The sequence below is a fragment of the Ailuropoda melanoleuca genome, unplaced genomic scaffold, assembly GCF_002007445.2.
Source record: "Ailuropoda melanoleuca isolate Jingjing unplaced genomic scaffold, ASM200744v2 unplaced-scaffold11384, whole genome shotgun sequence".
Taxonomy (NCBI): domain Eukaryota; kingdom Metazoa; phylum Chordata; class Mammalia; order Carnivora; family Ursidae; genus Ailuropoda; species Ailuropoda melanoleuca.
The window spans coordinates 4247068-4262522 of NW_023179820.1; the positions used below are offsets into that span (position 1 = coordinate 4247068).

General features: G+C 34.9%; 1 protein-coding gene across 1 annotated transcript in view; it reads right to left on the bottom strand.

The window, feature by feature from the left end:
• Positions 1–757: 757 nt before the first annotated feature.
• Positions 758–15455, bottom strand: part of PXDNL (peroxidasin like) — a 450026-nt gene continuing 435328 nt past the window's right edge. Inside the window, exons 22-23 of the mRNA XM_034650166.1 lie at positions 3237–3350; positions 758–2516 (exon numbers count right to left, since the gene is read on the bottom strand). Coding sequence (XP_034506057.1) covers positions 2385–2516; positions 3237–3350 — 246 coding nt within the window. The 3' untranslated portion in view covers positions 758–2384. The remainder of the gene's footprint in view (positions 2517–3236; positions 3351–15455) is intronic.

A 15455-nucleotide genomic window follows, 5' to 3' on the forward strand; every position in this document is an offset into this window, starting at 1 on the left:
TAATCAATTTTCCATTAACCAAAATTTTAAATTTCTTTATTTTCTTCCCTTCTTTTGAATTGATCATGTTTTTCTGAATGAAAATTATATATTTCTATTATTTCAGTCACTACACTTACATTTTTGAGTTTATGATTTCTTTATTGGCACAAGCCAAGTGTTTTCATTAATTTTGTAGCTTGGGATTTCTATGCCTCAATGATCACGTAAATTTAAATTTCACATCTTCACATGGTCTTTAACCATGACCAAGCTGGAATGTTCTCCAGAATCATCAGCATACATCTGTGTGGGTTCCAGGCCTGTTCCTTCAAGCTCTGGCTTTAAACTATTTTCTTCATAGTTGCATCCATTTGGATGCTTTTCCTTTATAAATTGTTTTTTTTCTCTTTTGTTGTTGTTGTTTTGATTTGGGTTTTTTGGTTTGCTTGTGGGTAAATATCATCCTATTCATTTGCTCTAGACTGAGCTTCCTATACCAACCACATAGTCCCTTGCCCTGTTAGTAAATTATATTGTTTCTTCCACATGCTTTTCCAGAAAAGAGATTGCTTAGTACTATATATTATTTAGAGGATTCTAAGTCTCTAAAAAATCCAGGTTTTCTTCTCTTTTTAAAAAAAGTTTATTTATTTGACAGGGAGAAAGCACAAGCAGGAGGAGAGGCAGAGCGAGAGATAGACTCCCCACCGAGCAGGGAGCCTGATTCGGGGCTTGATCCCAGGATCCTGGGACGCCAGGTGGCGTCCAAATTAGCATATGGTCAGTGTATAAAAAAATCATAGGAGTTACCATATAGGTCTTGCTTAAACTTAAAATGATAAAATGACAAATATGGTGAGAAAACTAAACTATTACATATGTTATTGTCATTTGCAATATGATTGCTGTAGTTTCAGAGGAACAAATTATAATTCCATGAGGTTTAGCTTCATTTCACTTTGTTGGGCTTTGAAAGGCCATCAAATGTCAAGTTTTTGGGACTTGTTAAGCTTTGTCTTTCAAAATGAAATATAATTAGAAATTATTTTGGACTTAAAAACGCATCAAACATCAAACATTTAGGACACATTGTTTTGTCCTTAAGCTTTTTAGTAAAAAATTAGTTTGGATCCTGGGAGGGAATCACCAATACATTTTTAAAATAATTACATGTATTATCAAAATCCGCAAACATCTTTTCTCACTCATAATACTAAAACCATGAAAATATTTTCGCTACAATGAATACTGCATTTTACATAATACTTCTAAATATTGGGAGATTGTGCCTGGTGTTAACTGTTTATTTTATGATTGGAAAACAGTAGAGTTATCGCCCTGAGAGCCCCTCTGGGCACGACACTACATGAAGTCTCTCTTCAAAAGTCCTGGAACAAAGGATTTCTTAAAGAAATCTACCAACCACTGTAACCAACCCCAAATACTGTGGCTGCAGAGTATTTTAAAAGAATTTATTTAGTGAAACTCACCTAATTTACTAAATATTCAATTCTGAATATAGCTAACCTATTGTCTATTGGATTGTATTTTAAATGCTGTAACAGAATGCCAAAATTAGAAGAAACCTCATAGCAACATCGTTTGTTAAAGTAAAAAACCATTCCAATTTTTCAGATAGTAAATTCAGATTGCTTCTGAATTTCTCAGATTTGATCATTTCAATTTTAACATCTCACTGGTGATAATAATGACAAGTGAGGTAAGGCAGACATTGGGCAAGACTCCTTTGAAGGCTCTTCCCCTCATAGTGTTTGTATTTTCTAGCCAAATGTAAAAATGGCAATCTCCTCCAAATAATGATACTTTCACTGGCTGGCTTTTCCCTAATGTTCTAGAAGTTAGAGCCTACTGATGGTTAAGGTAAGTGCCTTTCCAGAAAAATCTGGCCATTGTCTAGTTTCTAGATGTGAGAGACGGAGTGGAGTGAAGAAAGCAGCATGTATTACATGTGTCAAAGTTATCACACATCTTTCCAGACGTTTTCTCTGAGTGCAAAACCCATTCTCTCAAAATTCCTGGAGATCATATAATCTCTCTGAATTTTGAAATGAGAAATTTTCCACAATACTCAGATTTTTTAAAAAATATTGCATGAAATCCTTTTTATTTCCATGTACAGTATATAAAACTGGTAGCCTACAATAAGAAATATTTCTCACAATAAAGGAATCCCTATCTTCTTTATAGACTTTAATTTTGCATTACTTCAAGGTATGTTAGAAAATGAAAAGAGGCAAGAGCTTCAGTATGTTGAAGGGTTAAAAGAACTAATTTGTTTTAAATCAGTGATTTCTGGGCCAGGAGTGTGACTACAGGCTAAAAGTGCCTGACTGCCTTTTCCTGAGAAATTCCCCGTTCAGGGCTCAAGAGCAGTAGATTGCTTAGCGTTTCTCAGGGGAATCAGCGGGCATTCTTGGGTCTCTGCAAACTGGACAGCAGGTTCCTTTCGCCAATTCAAGACTGGGACATGGAGCTGGAGGGCAAGTCTCCACCATACAGGTGACCTGACCACTCTGAAAGGCAACATTCGAAGATTATTCCCATGTTTCTTACTGTAGAAACCTTTTTAAAAGTTTCTTATAACACATATTCTGATTGACTATCTCAATATAATAAAAATTACCCATGGTATGAGCTAATTTATAGATGTAGTTCCTATTAATGCTTTATTTCTACATTTGCAGCATGAAAAAGCAAGGCTCGAAGTACTGGCCTATAAAATGTTACTTCCCGAACCGGAGGGCATGGGGTGTGGAGAGAGGCAGGAGCAATTGGCATCAGCTCTGCTCAAAAAACAAACTAAATAAAGACTGAGCTTTTTTCTTTTGGTGGGTATCATGATAACATTTTTTAATATTTACCAAATGCTTTCAGGCAACATTTGTAGTGAGACTGACTGGAGAATAAGGAGATGAATTCAAGCCCCATTTCTGCCTCTATTTGTGTGATCTTGGGCAAAGCTCAATAAACATCCTGAGTGTCAGCTCTCTCAATTATTAGTGAAAATGTGAAAAGTGGTATTTGGCAAGTGTTCATGAGAGAGTGGCATATTTATATTGATAATCAGGACCTCAAAATCTCACATCAATATCTTGATCTTAAAAATATGCCTTCAATCTCTTCACAAAAAGAACATTTTTTTTCTCTTTTGAATTTTTCAGGTATAGCTCCACTGGCAGGCTAGCAGAAGTAAACAGGAGGACGAAGATGGAAAAACTTCTAGTAGCACATACCTTACACATACAGTTAATGCAGTCCTCTTTCATCCAGTGTTCACTGTCTTTTCTTCGAATCCCTTTATCATCTGTGCATCCCGCCTGCCTGAGACGTGCCTCCAGCTTGTTTATCTAAAAGAGGAGGTGAGGGAAAGGAAAGTGGGAATTGAAATAGTACCAACAAAGCAGATAACTAACACAGTTTGATGAAATGCTCTATTCTGTAAGCACACACCTAGAGGGCAAAAGAAACTTCAAAGCAAACATAATTTTTCTTAACATTTTTTTTACCCAAAACTTAATGAATCCAAGTCATCCGGTGTTTAAGCTAATAAACAGTTCCCTATATGTGGCAAAACATTGAATATGAGTCTAATATTGAAACAGGTAAGTTTTAAAAGAATAGAATTAAAATCAAATGAGTAGAATTACATATTTAAAATCTTCATAAATATTAACATTAATTCAAAAAATCAATATTTTAGTTAATTTTTGTGCTTAGGTTATCATAAACAGCATTCCCTGAACAATTCTGTATTAGAGATTAAAGATAAAGCAAACAATCCAGGGCCTCAAGGAGCTTAAGACGTAGTGGAATGGCAGATCAATAAATTACAGTGCTAAGCCGATTAGATGATGACAGTATATCAGAAGCAGAAAAGAGCAGAAGACAAGCTTTTCTCCATTCTGCCTCAGGGAGTAAGGGAGGCCTCACATGGGAAAAAGCATTTGAGCTGTAAGTAGACATTACAAAATCATTCCAAAGAACAAGCAGGGAAAAAGCATGTCAGACAAAAGGGAACAATTTTGGCCAAAACGTGGGCATGGTATCTCAGGAATATAAACTGCAGTGGAGGGTAAAAGGCAGAGGGGAATGTTGGTGGAAATCAAGGCAGCAAAGGAAATTAGGACCTTACCAGTCCTATAAGTTCATTTAGATATTATAGTCTCTAGACAATGGGGAAAAACTGCAGTGATCACATAATGGCAATATGAAGACAGACTAGTGAAAGCAGAGAAACTGCAAGAAGATCCACATGGGCTCAGCTGAGAAAGGAAGTGAGAGTCAGGAAGAGCCATTGAGCATGTAGAGGTGTTTGGTTGAATTGGGGGGTAGGGAAGAAAGAAGAACGCAAGATGACTGCAAATTCCAGGTTTCATGAGGTGCATGAAGGATGGTGATGTTCACCAAGATATATTCTAGAGAATGCATTATGAAAGAGTAACGAACCATAGAGAAATTATAGATACTGAACTGAGAGGAATTTTAGAAAGGATGAAAATAATACAGTTTTACAAAAGAAGAGGCTAAGTCCAAGAGCATTGAATGACTTATGAAAGTTGCAGCTGTAATGCTATGGGCTGAACTGTATCCCCTGAAAGTCATATGTTGAAGTTCCAACCCCCAATACCTCAGAATGTGACTGTATTAGGAGATAAAGTCCTTAAAGAAGTAATTAACTTAAAATGTGGTCATAGAGATGGGACCTAATCCAGTGTGACTTGTGTCCTTATGAGAAGTAGAGATTAGAGTCCAGACACAGTGGGAAGTCTGTGTGAAGACACAAACCAAGGAGAGAGACCTCAGGAGAAACCAATCTTGTCAACACCTTGATATGGAAATTCCAGCCTCCAGAACTGTGAGAAATTAATTTCTTTTGTAGAGCCACCTAGCCTGTGGTATTTGTTAGGGCTGTGCTAGCAAACTAATACATGCATCATTAGGGCTAGATCCCATATTTTCTTTTCTTTTTTTTTAAAGATTTTATTTATTTATTTGACAGAGAGAGAAACAGCCAGTGAGAGAGGGAACACAAGCAGGGGGAGTGGGAGAGGAAGAAGGGCTTTCAGCAGAGCAGGAGCCTGATGCGGGGCTCAATCCCAGAACCCTGGGATCATGCCCTGAGCCGAAGGCAGACACTTAATGCCTGAGCCACCCAGGCGCCCCAGATCCTATATTTTCAAAAGAACTTTCTAGTGTATATCTAAGAATCATTATGCATTTATTCTCTAGTAAATGTTCCTTTCAGATTCTCTGAACTCTGTTATTTGGTTGGAAATGATGAAATAATTTCAAATACTTGACCATGACTGTTTGTATGTGACAGAAATTACTGTGCCCAAGAAATTTTGGAGACAAACAATAGACCAGACTGGATGGCTTAAAGACCATGAAAGCAATGATTTATTTTTAAATAGTTATTGAGCACCTGCTGTTTGTCAGTTAGTCCTAGGGGAGACCACAATGATAAATACCCCCGGGTTTTTAGCCCTAAGGAGTCTGCAGTGTGGTAGGGGAGAGAGAATTTCTGCAAAAATGAATATGATACAAGCCCAGATGTTGTACGCTGTAAGAGTATGTATACAATGATATGGGATTTCAAGGAAAAATGATTATTTTTAGAAGAATGGAGCAGGAAAGGGAGTAATCGGGGAAGAATTTACAATTAAAAGGTACTAGTGCTAGGCCTTGAAAAAAGATGACATTTGGTCATGGTAGTATTTATGCACATGGGAATGTGGGTGAGAGGGACAGTACATTTCAGGTAGAGGGAAAATGTGTGAAGGAAGTTAGTAAGAGGGGAGGAGGAACAGTGAATATTTAAGTTTGGAAGAAAAACATAAAACATGTGAAAAAAGCTACTTGGATATTAAATAAAAAGATAGTTAGGACTACATTTTCCAGAACCAAAAATACCCATGGACTTGGAATTATTAAGGAAGCAAAAAGTCTTGATGTGTGTATGTATATATGTATGTATAAATAAATAATAAATAAATAAAATAATAAATTAATAAAAATAAATAAATAAAATTGTGTAAAATAGTGTACAGTGTTTGTGTTGAAGTTGGACAGTAGAGTGGGCCTTTGGGGTAATTTAGTACTACAGTGCCTACACTTGGGAAGTAACATCCATTTTTCATTAATTTATTCATTACCCAACAGGATTCTTAAGTATCCAATACATGCCAGCTAAACACTGATGAACTAAAAGACTAAATCTCTGGCTTTATGTAAGTAGTGATAATGGAGATGATGGTGGGATAAATTAAAAATTGTGGTGGAGGCAGGAATGATAGGGTTTTACAATGACTAGATGTGGACTGAGTTAGTCCTTGCCCAAGCAGGGGCATGGGTGTGAGAAATGAAAATCATAAAGTTCTGTAGAGATATTAGTGATTATGGCCTAGAAGACTAAGACAAAAAACAAAAAAAAAAAAACACTTTTATTTCTAAAAATACTAAGAACATGTAAAACATTAGTAAAGTTGAATAATTTCCAAAAAATAAAAAAGAGTAGAGGCAATTGATATAGAAAAGATATTTAGGTGGTAACTTCTGTCCTCAAGGAGAAAAGTATAGAAAAGCAAAATACAGATATGACAACAACACATCTATTATAAACTTCAGGCACTTGGAGCAATAATATATTTTCAAATGACAAAGAAACTCTTTAAGGGAAATAGTCTGAGAACCATCTACGTGCCATAAATATAAGGGCTACAATGCATGATGAAATTTTGTTCTGGAGTTAATCACAAAGCCTTAAGAATAGGAGGCACTTTGGTGGGGAGTCAGAGAACATGCTGGACCGTAACTTTCCTTTTCCTATTTTCCCAGGTACTTATTGCTAATATACAGAAATACAATTTATTTTTGTATGTTTATCTTATGTATCTTCTATCCTGTGACCTTGATGAATTTGCTTATTAATTCTAAGAGTTGTTTGGTAGATTCCTTTCAATTTTCTAAGAGGTAATTATATCATCTGAAAATAGTTTTCTTTCTTCCTTTCCAATCTGTAGACATTTTCCTTTTCTTGCATTATTGAACTGGGAAGAACATTCAGGGCTCTGTTCAATAAGAATAGTGAGAATGGACATCCTTACTTTACTGGCAATAGTAGGAAGAAAGCATTTAACAATTCACTATTTAGCCTATTAATACAACAGATTACATTAATTAATTGATTTTGGAGCATTAAACCAACATTGAATTCCTCAAATAAACCCCATTTAATTATGTTGCATAATTCTTTTTATGCTATTCTCTGTACTGTTGAGATAGGGATGTTATAGTTTTGACTAAAATAGTTTTGACTATTCCTCTTTTCAGTTTTATTAGTTTTTGCTTCATATATTCCAAATATTTTGCAGTTCTCTTAAATAGTGCATGTGTATTTAAGATTTGTCTTCTTTGTGGTTCGTTCTTTTATCATTGTGTAATTGTCCTTGGTAATTCTTCCTATGAAATCTATTTTATCCAAAATTTACCTAGCCACTCCTGCTTTATCTTGATTAAAGTTTGCATAATATATATTTTCCACCATTTCACTTTCAACCTTCCCATATTGTTATATTTGAAGCCAGTTTCTTGTAGAAAGCATAAAGATAGGTTACACTTTTTTTTTAGTTTGTTAATATCAGTCTTTCAAATGGTATATTTAGAACATTTACATTTAATATGATTATTGATATGTTAGATGATAAATATACCAATTTATTCTTTGTTTACCATTTGTTCTTTCTGTTTTTCACTTTTCTGTGTTCTATTTCTTGATTTCCTGATGGCTGCCTAAAATCCCTCTCACATAATTGTCATATCTCTGTCATTTTAGCATTGGAATCCTCTGGGTTTCTTCTTGTTTTGTTTTGNTGTGTTCTATTTCTTGATTTCCTGATGGCTGCCTAAAATCCCTCTCACATAATTGTCATATCTCTGTCATTTAGCATTGGAATCCTCTGGGTTTCTTCTTGTTTTGTTTTGTTTTTGTTTTTTTACTCCATTTGAGATCTTCCTGGTTTTTGGCATGATGAATAACTTTCTATTGAAATATGGACATGTTGAATGTTATGGTATGAGAATTTGGATGTTATTTAAACCTTCTGTTGTAGGTATTTTCCTCTGAAACTGCTCTAGCAAGAGGAGGAGGGCACCACACTGTTGCTGCCATGTGGAAGTAAGAGTCTGTATCCCTCACTTGGCCTCTGTTGATGCTCAAGGGAGTTCTTTTCATTAATCCTATATGGAATTGAAAGTCCTGGCTCCCTGTTGGGCCTCCACTTATACTTCCCTAGCTGGTAGAAGTAGGTACATTTTTTACTACTCTGCACATGGCTTCCATTGACCACAGGGTGGGGAGGAGAAAGGGTGATCTCATTACCAGCGGGAAGTTGTGGAAGTCCTAACTCTCCACTGGGCCTCCTCTGACACCACCCCAGTGGGGAAGGAGAGGNCTTCCCTAGCTGGTAGAAGTAGGTACATTTTTTACTACTCTGCACATGGCTTCCATTGACCACAGGGTGGGGGAAGTTGTGGAAGTCCTAACTCTCCACTGGGCCTCCTCTGACACCACCCCAGTGGGGAAGGAGAGAGGTTCTTCATTACTGTTGGGCCAGAGTGGAAGTCAAATCTCCCCACAAGGTCTCCACTGCTTTTAACTGTAATCACTTAAAAGAGGTGAAAATCCTGGTTTCCTGGTTGGCCTTGTAGGACAGTAGCCTCATGAGGGAGTTATGATGTCTAATTATAGGCTGGATGGGTGAAAGTCTGAGCTCCTCATTCTGTGTTTGCTAGCATTGGTGGCAGTGGGGGCCACAGTTTTGTCTGTATTGTTTGACTGGCGTAGGGTGGTTATTGTGTAAAAGTTTTCTCTATCTTTAGGCTGTTTCCTAGTCTTTTGCCTAGAGAGAGTGAGGTTTCATTTGGTCTTTTTTTCCTCTCTGCCTGTTGTCATTTCAGAGTTGCCAAACTAGCTACTCAGCTCCAAACTGGGTTGGATGAGAAAAAAACCAAAAACACCTAAACCAGGAAGGAACATGTTGTTTCTTGGGCCCCAAGGTCACTAGCCAGCATACTTCTTTCTTCTTTTTGTCATTCTGAGTCTTCTTATGTTTGTTTATATATGACATTAAGGGTTTTTATTTGTACATTGCAAGGAATAGGCAAAAGCACATCTACTCTATATTCCCAGAAGTAAAACTTTTATCATATACAGTTATGTAAAATTTTGATTTAAATGACCCCAAAACTATTGTTCTATACAATTTATTAATTTGCTCTGCAAATTTAATACCTTAATCAAAAGCTAGTCACCCCACATCATTGCATTTTCCCCAAAGTGGCTGTTTAATCAGAGCAGACAATACTGATCACAATATGTCTTTGTTGAGCTACATACTAGTAGGATCCTTACTTACATGGTTCCTCTCATGAGTTGAGTGGTGACCCCCAAAATTTGTAATTCAATGCCCTAACCACCAGTACTTCAGAATGTCATATTATTTGGAAATAGGGGCAACACGGATGTAATTAGTTAAGATGAAGTCATGCCAGTGTAGGTTGGGCTCCTGATCCTATATGAATGGTATCCTCATAAAAAGGGTGAAGTATAGAAACAGACATACACGCAGAGGGAAAATGCCATGTGAATATGAAGGCAGAGATCCATAAGACAATGATTGCCAGCAAACCACCAGAAGGCAGGAGAAACACCCAGAACAGATTCTCCCTTATCACCCTCAGAAAGAATCAACCCTGCTAACACCTAGAGAAAAGCTTTAAACACCAGTCCCAACACTGGTCTTTTTCTTCTACCACAAGAAAAGTATTTTCCAGATGGGGGTGCTCCTTCAGTCTGGGTCTGGGAATTCAAAATCTATAAAGCAGAGACATAGCTGAGTCCCAAAGAGCAGGAAACATTCGTCAAGATCTATGACATCCTAGACCATAATGCAACCTTAAACAAATATAAACGAATAGATATCATACAAAGTGCACTTTTAGATTACTGTGGAATTAAACTAAAAATCAATAACAGAAATATTTGGGAATTAGGAAACACAATTCAAATGATACATGGATCAATGAAAGAGAAATAAAAAAGAAATGTATACTTTTAAATAAATTAAAATGAAGATATAACACCAAAATTTGGTGAGTACAGAAGAATGCTTAAAGAAAAATTCATGGAATTAAATCCATATATTTGCAAATGAGGAAAGATATGAAATCAGTGTTGAATTTGTGTGTTCTCCTTTTTTTATCCTGTTAGTGTCACTAGGGATTTATGAATCTTACTGATTTTTTTAAAAAATCAGCTTTTGTTTTCATTGAGGTTTCCTATTGTTTTTCTATATTCAATTTTATTGGTCTATTCTAAATGTATGATGTCCTTTCTTCATCATATTCTAGGTTTAATTTTATTGCTATAATTGTCCTAGTTTCTTATTTTTTCCAGTTTCAAATGAACTAATTCTAGTTTCTAGAAAAACTTTAGTTTCTAGAGAAATAAGAGAAAAATAAAGCCCAAAATACGTGGGAAAAAGGACATGAAATTTATAACAGAAAACTTTAAAACTGAATACTGAGAAAGAATAGAAAATGAAAACAAACAAAAGCTAATTACTTAAAAATAATAACATTCATATATTTCTAGTGAAACTAGCCAAGAAAACATAGAAAACACACAAATTGCCAGCATTGTAAATAAAAAGGGATCAACACTACTAATCCCATGAACATTAAAAGAACAAAAAAGTCATATCATAAACAACTCTAGGCCCACAGATTTCATGACTTAGATGGAATGGATCAATTCCTTTAAAGACAGAAATTATCAAAACTCACACAAGAAATAGATATCCTGAACAGCTTTGCATCTATTAAAAAAATTAAATCAGTAATTTAAAGACTTTCCCCAAAAAAAGGACAAACTGGTGTTTTACACTTAAAGAAAAAGTAAAAGAAGTAAAAGAACACTCCACAACGTCTTCCAGAAAATAGAAGCAAATAGAACGCTTAAGCCAAAACCAGATTAAGACATTCTGAGAAAAGAAAACTACTAATACCTCTCATGCATGTAGATATAGATAGTAGAAGATTTAACCTAACAATGTATAACAACAATTACATACCATAACCAAGTGTGATTTATTCCTTACACAAGGCTTGTTTAATATTCAAAATCAATTAGTGGAATCTATGATATTAACAGGCTAAAAAGAATCATATGTTCATGATATCAATAACAAAAAAAGACCTGACAAATTCCAACATTCACCCGTAATAAAAACTTTCAGTAACTAGTAACAAAGAATTTCCACAAGTTGATTAAAAAAATCTACAAAAATCATTTATAGCTAACATATTTAATAACAAGAGGGAGGGTGCTTTCCCCATAAGAATGGGAACTTTTCTTTCTCAAACAGTTTCATTCAAACTTTTAGTTCTACCTAAAGCTATAAGACAATAAAATATAAATAAATGGTACACAGACGGACAAATAAGATACAAAATTGCCCTTATTCACAGATGACAGAATTGTCTATGTTGAAAACCCTAAAGAATCTATAAAACTCTCTCATTCAAATGTTTTTAGTATATTCACAAAGTTGTATAATCATCACAATCGAATTTTGGAACACTGCATCACCCTAAAAAGAAACCCCTTATGCATTAGCAGTGAACTTCCATTTCCTTCCCCAGGCCCAGACAACTACTAGTCTACTTTCTATCTCCACAGACTAGTTTACTTTGGATAGTTTGTGTATCACGTGGTATATGGTATTTTCTGACAGGTCTGTTTCAATTAGCATAATGTTTTTAAGGCTCCTCCATGTTGTAGCATGTATCAATACTTGATTCCTTTCTACAGCTAAATAATATTCCATTGCATTGGACCACATTCTGTTTTATCAATTGATAAATATTTGGGTTGTCACCACTTTTGGGCTATTTTGAATAACACTACTATGACTATTAATATATAAACTCACATGTGGATCTATGGTTTCATTTCTTATAAATGTATACCTAGGACAGGCTGAGAATTTTCTAAAATCTTCAAGATCTGGTTGCTTTTTCCTTAATGTTTCTTTTGCAATTTCTCTTTCTCCTCTTACATTTTATCATAAGCAGCAAGGTTAAATCAGAACATACTTTCAACACTTTGCTTAGAAATCTCCTCAGCTAAATATCCATGGTCATCACTCACATGTTCTGTATTCTATAAAACATTAGACATGATTCACCCAAGTTCTTTGCCACTTAAAACAAGGATCATTTTTCCTTCAGTGCCTAATAATATGCTCCTTATTTCCATCTGAGATCTCATTGGAAGTACTTTTAACATCATATTCCTGCCAAAAATCTCTCCAATGGAATCTAGGCTTTCTCTAACCGGCAACTCAAATGTCTTACAGTCTGTATGCATTACCCAGTTCTGAAGACTTTTTCATATTTTTAGGTGTTTGTTATAGCAGCATCCCATTTCTTGGTACCAAAATCTGTACTGGTTTGCTAGAGCTGCAATAATAAAGTAACAGAGATCAGGTGGCTTAACAACAAAAAATTATTTTCTTATAGTTGTAGAAGCTGGAAGTTCAGGATCAAGGTGCTGGCAGGGTTGGATTCTTCTGAGGACTTTTTCTTTGGCTCGTAGACGGCCTGCTTCTCACTGTGTCCTCAACTGGTCTTCTATGGATGAACATTCCTGGCATCTCCCCAGCTGTGTGAATAACGAATCTTCCTTTGTCCAAACCAAATGATTACTCCCATAGGTTTTGACATAAGAACTTTACTTTGGGCAGGAGTTTCTCCACATCAAAATGGAGTTGCTATAACACATTCAGCCACCAAGTCCTGACCATTCTACTTAACAATTACTTCTCCAAAGCTTGTCTTTTTTCTCCCTAAGATCATCAGCATAGCATAAGCCAACATCTGCTCACTTCTGGAACACAACAGATGGCTGCAGTCACTTTTGTATTCCTTTATCAGTTCTCCCACAGAAACCAAATCAAATTCTCTAAATTCAAATGCAAAGCATCTTTCCTGTTCCTCAGAGACTTTAAATTCAGGAGAACCCATATAGGCCTTCTTATTTAGACAGCTTCTGCCTTTCAAACTCATCTCATGTGATTTTTCTTATACTTGATTACCTATCCTCCAACCACACTTGACATCTTTCTGTTCCTTATGTATGTCAAAACTTCCTTTAACTTTAATTGTGTCACTTTCTGTGGTTGTTATATTAGTAATAACATGACCTGTCCTTTAATTAAAAGGAAGCCTCTTTGATTCCTTTCTTTCATCCTTATATACTTGTACAATAAAGTGATGGAGCTGGATTTCCTGAAACAGTTCTAATTTATGCTTCCTGCCCCCCAGGCTTAATTACTATTACTATTGTCCCCTTTGAACTTATGAAATAACCCACTTTGGATTAATAAATTATAGTGGACAATATATTGCTCTCTGCATCTCTCTTCATATCTGTTTGTTTTTTTGTTTCAACTAATCTGAATTCAGAATAAGAATTTTGTCTTTGTGACCACAAGGTATCTTTCTAGCTTCACATTCCATCTTTCCAACCATCCAACCAATTACCAAGTTACAGTGAAATACATGATCTTGCCTAAATATGGGCTATGGGTTATTTATCACTAAATTATCTAAATTATCAAAATTATTGAATTATGTATCATTAAATTATCTATCATTATCTATCATTAAATTATCAAAATTATCATTAAATTATTAAATTATCAAAAATGCACCCTTTTCCATAGATCTCAGAGGAGAAACCTAGACAACTACACCCTAACTTCCTTCCCATTATTGTTCTGGGTTATTCTACCAATGAGAGGCACTCATGTAATACTGGAAAGGAAAGCAGTATTATTCTCAAGCCCAATTGTTAACAGGTGCATAGGCTGAGCTTCAGGCCCTGCAAAATTGCTGAGACTCACTGTGGCTTCCAGATGAGCTCCTGTAAACAGCACCTGTTTCTATGACCTCTATTCCTCTCATCCTTCCAATGTTGTGAAGACCTATGACTTCTTATATTGAAGTCCATCCTACTTGGAACTTAGAGGGGTTCTGTTATTTTCACTGAAAACTGATTTATATATCTCCTTGGGAAATGAAATAAGCTTACATTTTAAATTTAATTTTAGTGTTTTATCTTTCTATCAAAAATTTTTTCAATAACTTGCAAATTATTTCATAATAAGAAACAATAAAATATCAAAAAAGAAAATTCCCTCTAAAATTTCATGAATTTGATGCAGTATTCCAAATGATCTGAAGTAAGTACATGCAAATTATTTAGTGATCTCTGTGTATCTCCACTGTACTATTCATTGATACTCAAAATTAGGCATTTTTTTTTAGTTGTGTCTTAAGGTCTAAGATCTGATCATATATGACACAATAACTGAAAAATGATAGAAAAGCAAATACCCTGTCATGATTATACAACTGTGAAAATTTAGGTCCATATACAAAACAGGTACATGCCATTTTTTGTTACATTGTGGGCCTAGAAATTGCATCAAGATGCAAAGAACATTTCATTTTTCTATAAACAAATTATATATTTGCAAGATAAATTCCTAGTGTCTAACACTTTAAGTAAATTCTAGCTCTGGCTAATAATATGTATAATGACAGAGGTGTAAACACCATAAAACTCAACCGTAAAGTAATAAATATCTGTATGATAGGCTCCTAGAGAAAGAGAAAATATATCCATTATACTAAAGGGTTGTGGAAGAAACATATACCATATGAAGACTACAATTCAATTTTATTATGATCTTGACATTTCTACAAAAATATAGTATATTTTTTATTAATTTTAAATATTAGATTAAATGCAATCTTGTGTGTCTTATTTAACTTGTATAGAACTTGAAATAAATGGTTTAAGAGCTGATTCGGATGGCCTAGATTTCTTTTAATAAATCCAATGGTTTGAGTCTGAACGTATGTCTTATTTTACTCTATAGTCATTCAAAAGAATACCAAGAATCTGAGAACTTGTCCCAAAGTTTCAACTATTCTTTATAAAGCACTTACTGTGACATCAAACAATTTGAAAACCTCATTAAGAGTTTAATTTTAATTAAAGGTATAAATTCTTATATATCATCTCATTGTTCATACCATCTCCCCCTCAACACACACAGACACCTTTTACAGCCATGTAACTAGACACTATCACAAATTAAAATAATTAAATGTTCTGAGAGTAGTTATGGCTCTAGTTATCTCTACAGTGATCAGAATCATATATAAAGGGCAAATATAATTTACTATAATCCACTGATTACAAAACACCTATAACACTGTGGAATTTGCAGACCACTTTCATAACTTTGATTGTATCATGGTTAAAGGACAAACATTAGTGAATATCTTTTCTAGATATTCCAAAGTCACCTAATAAAGGT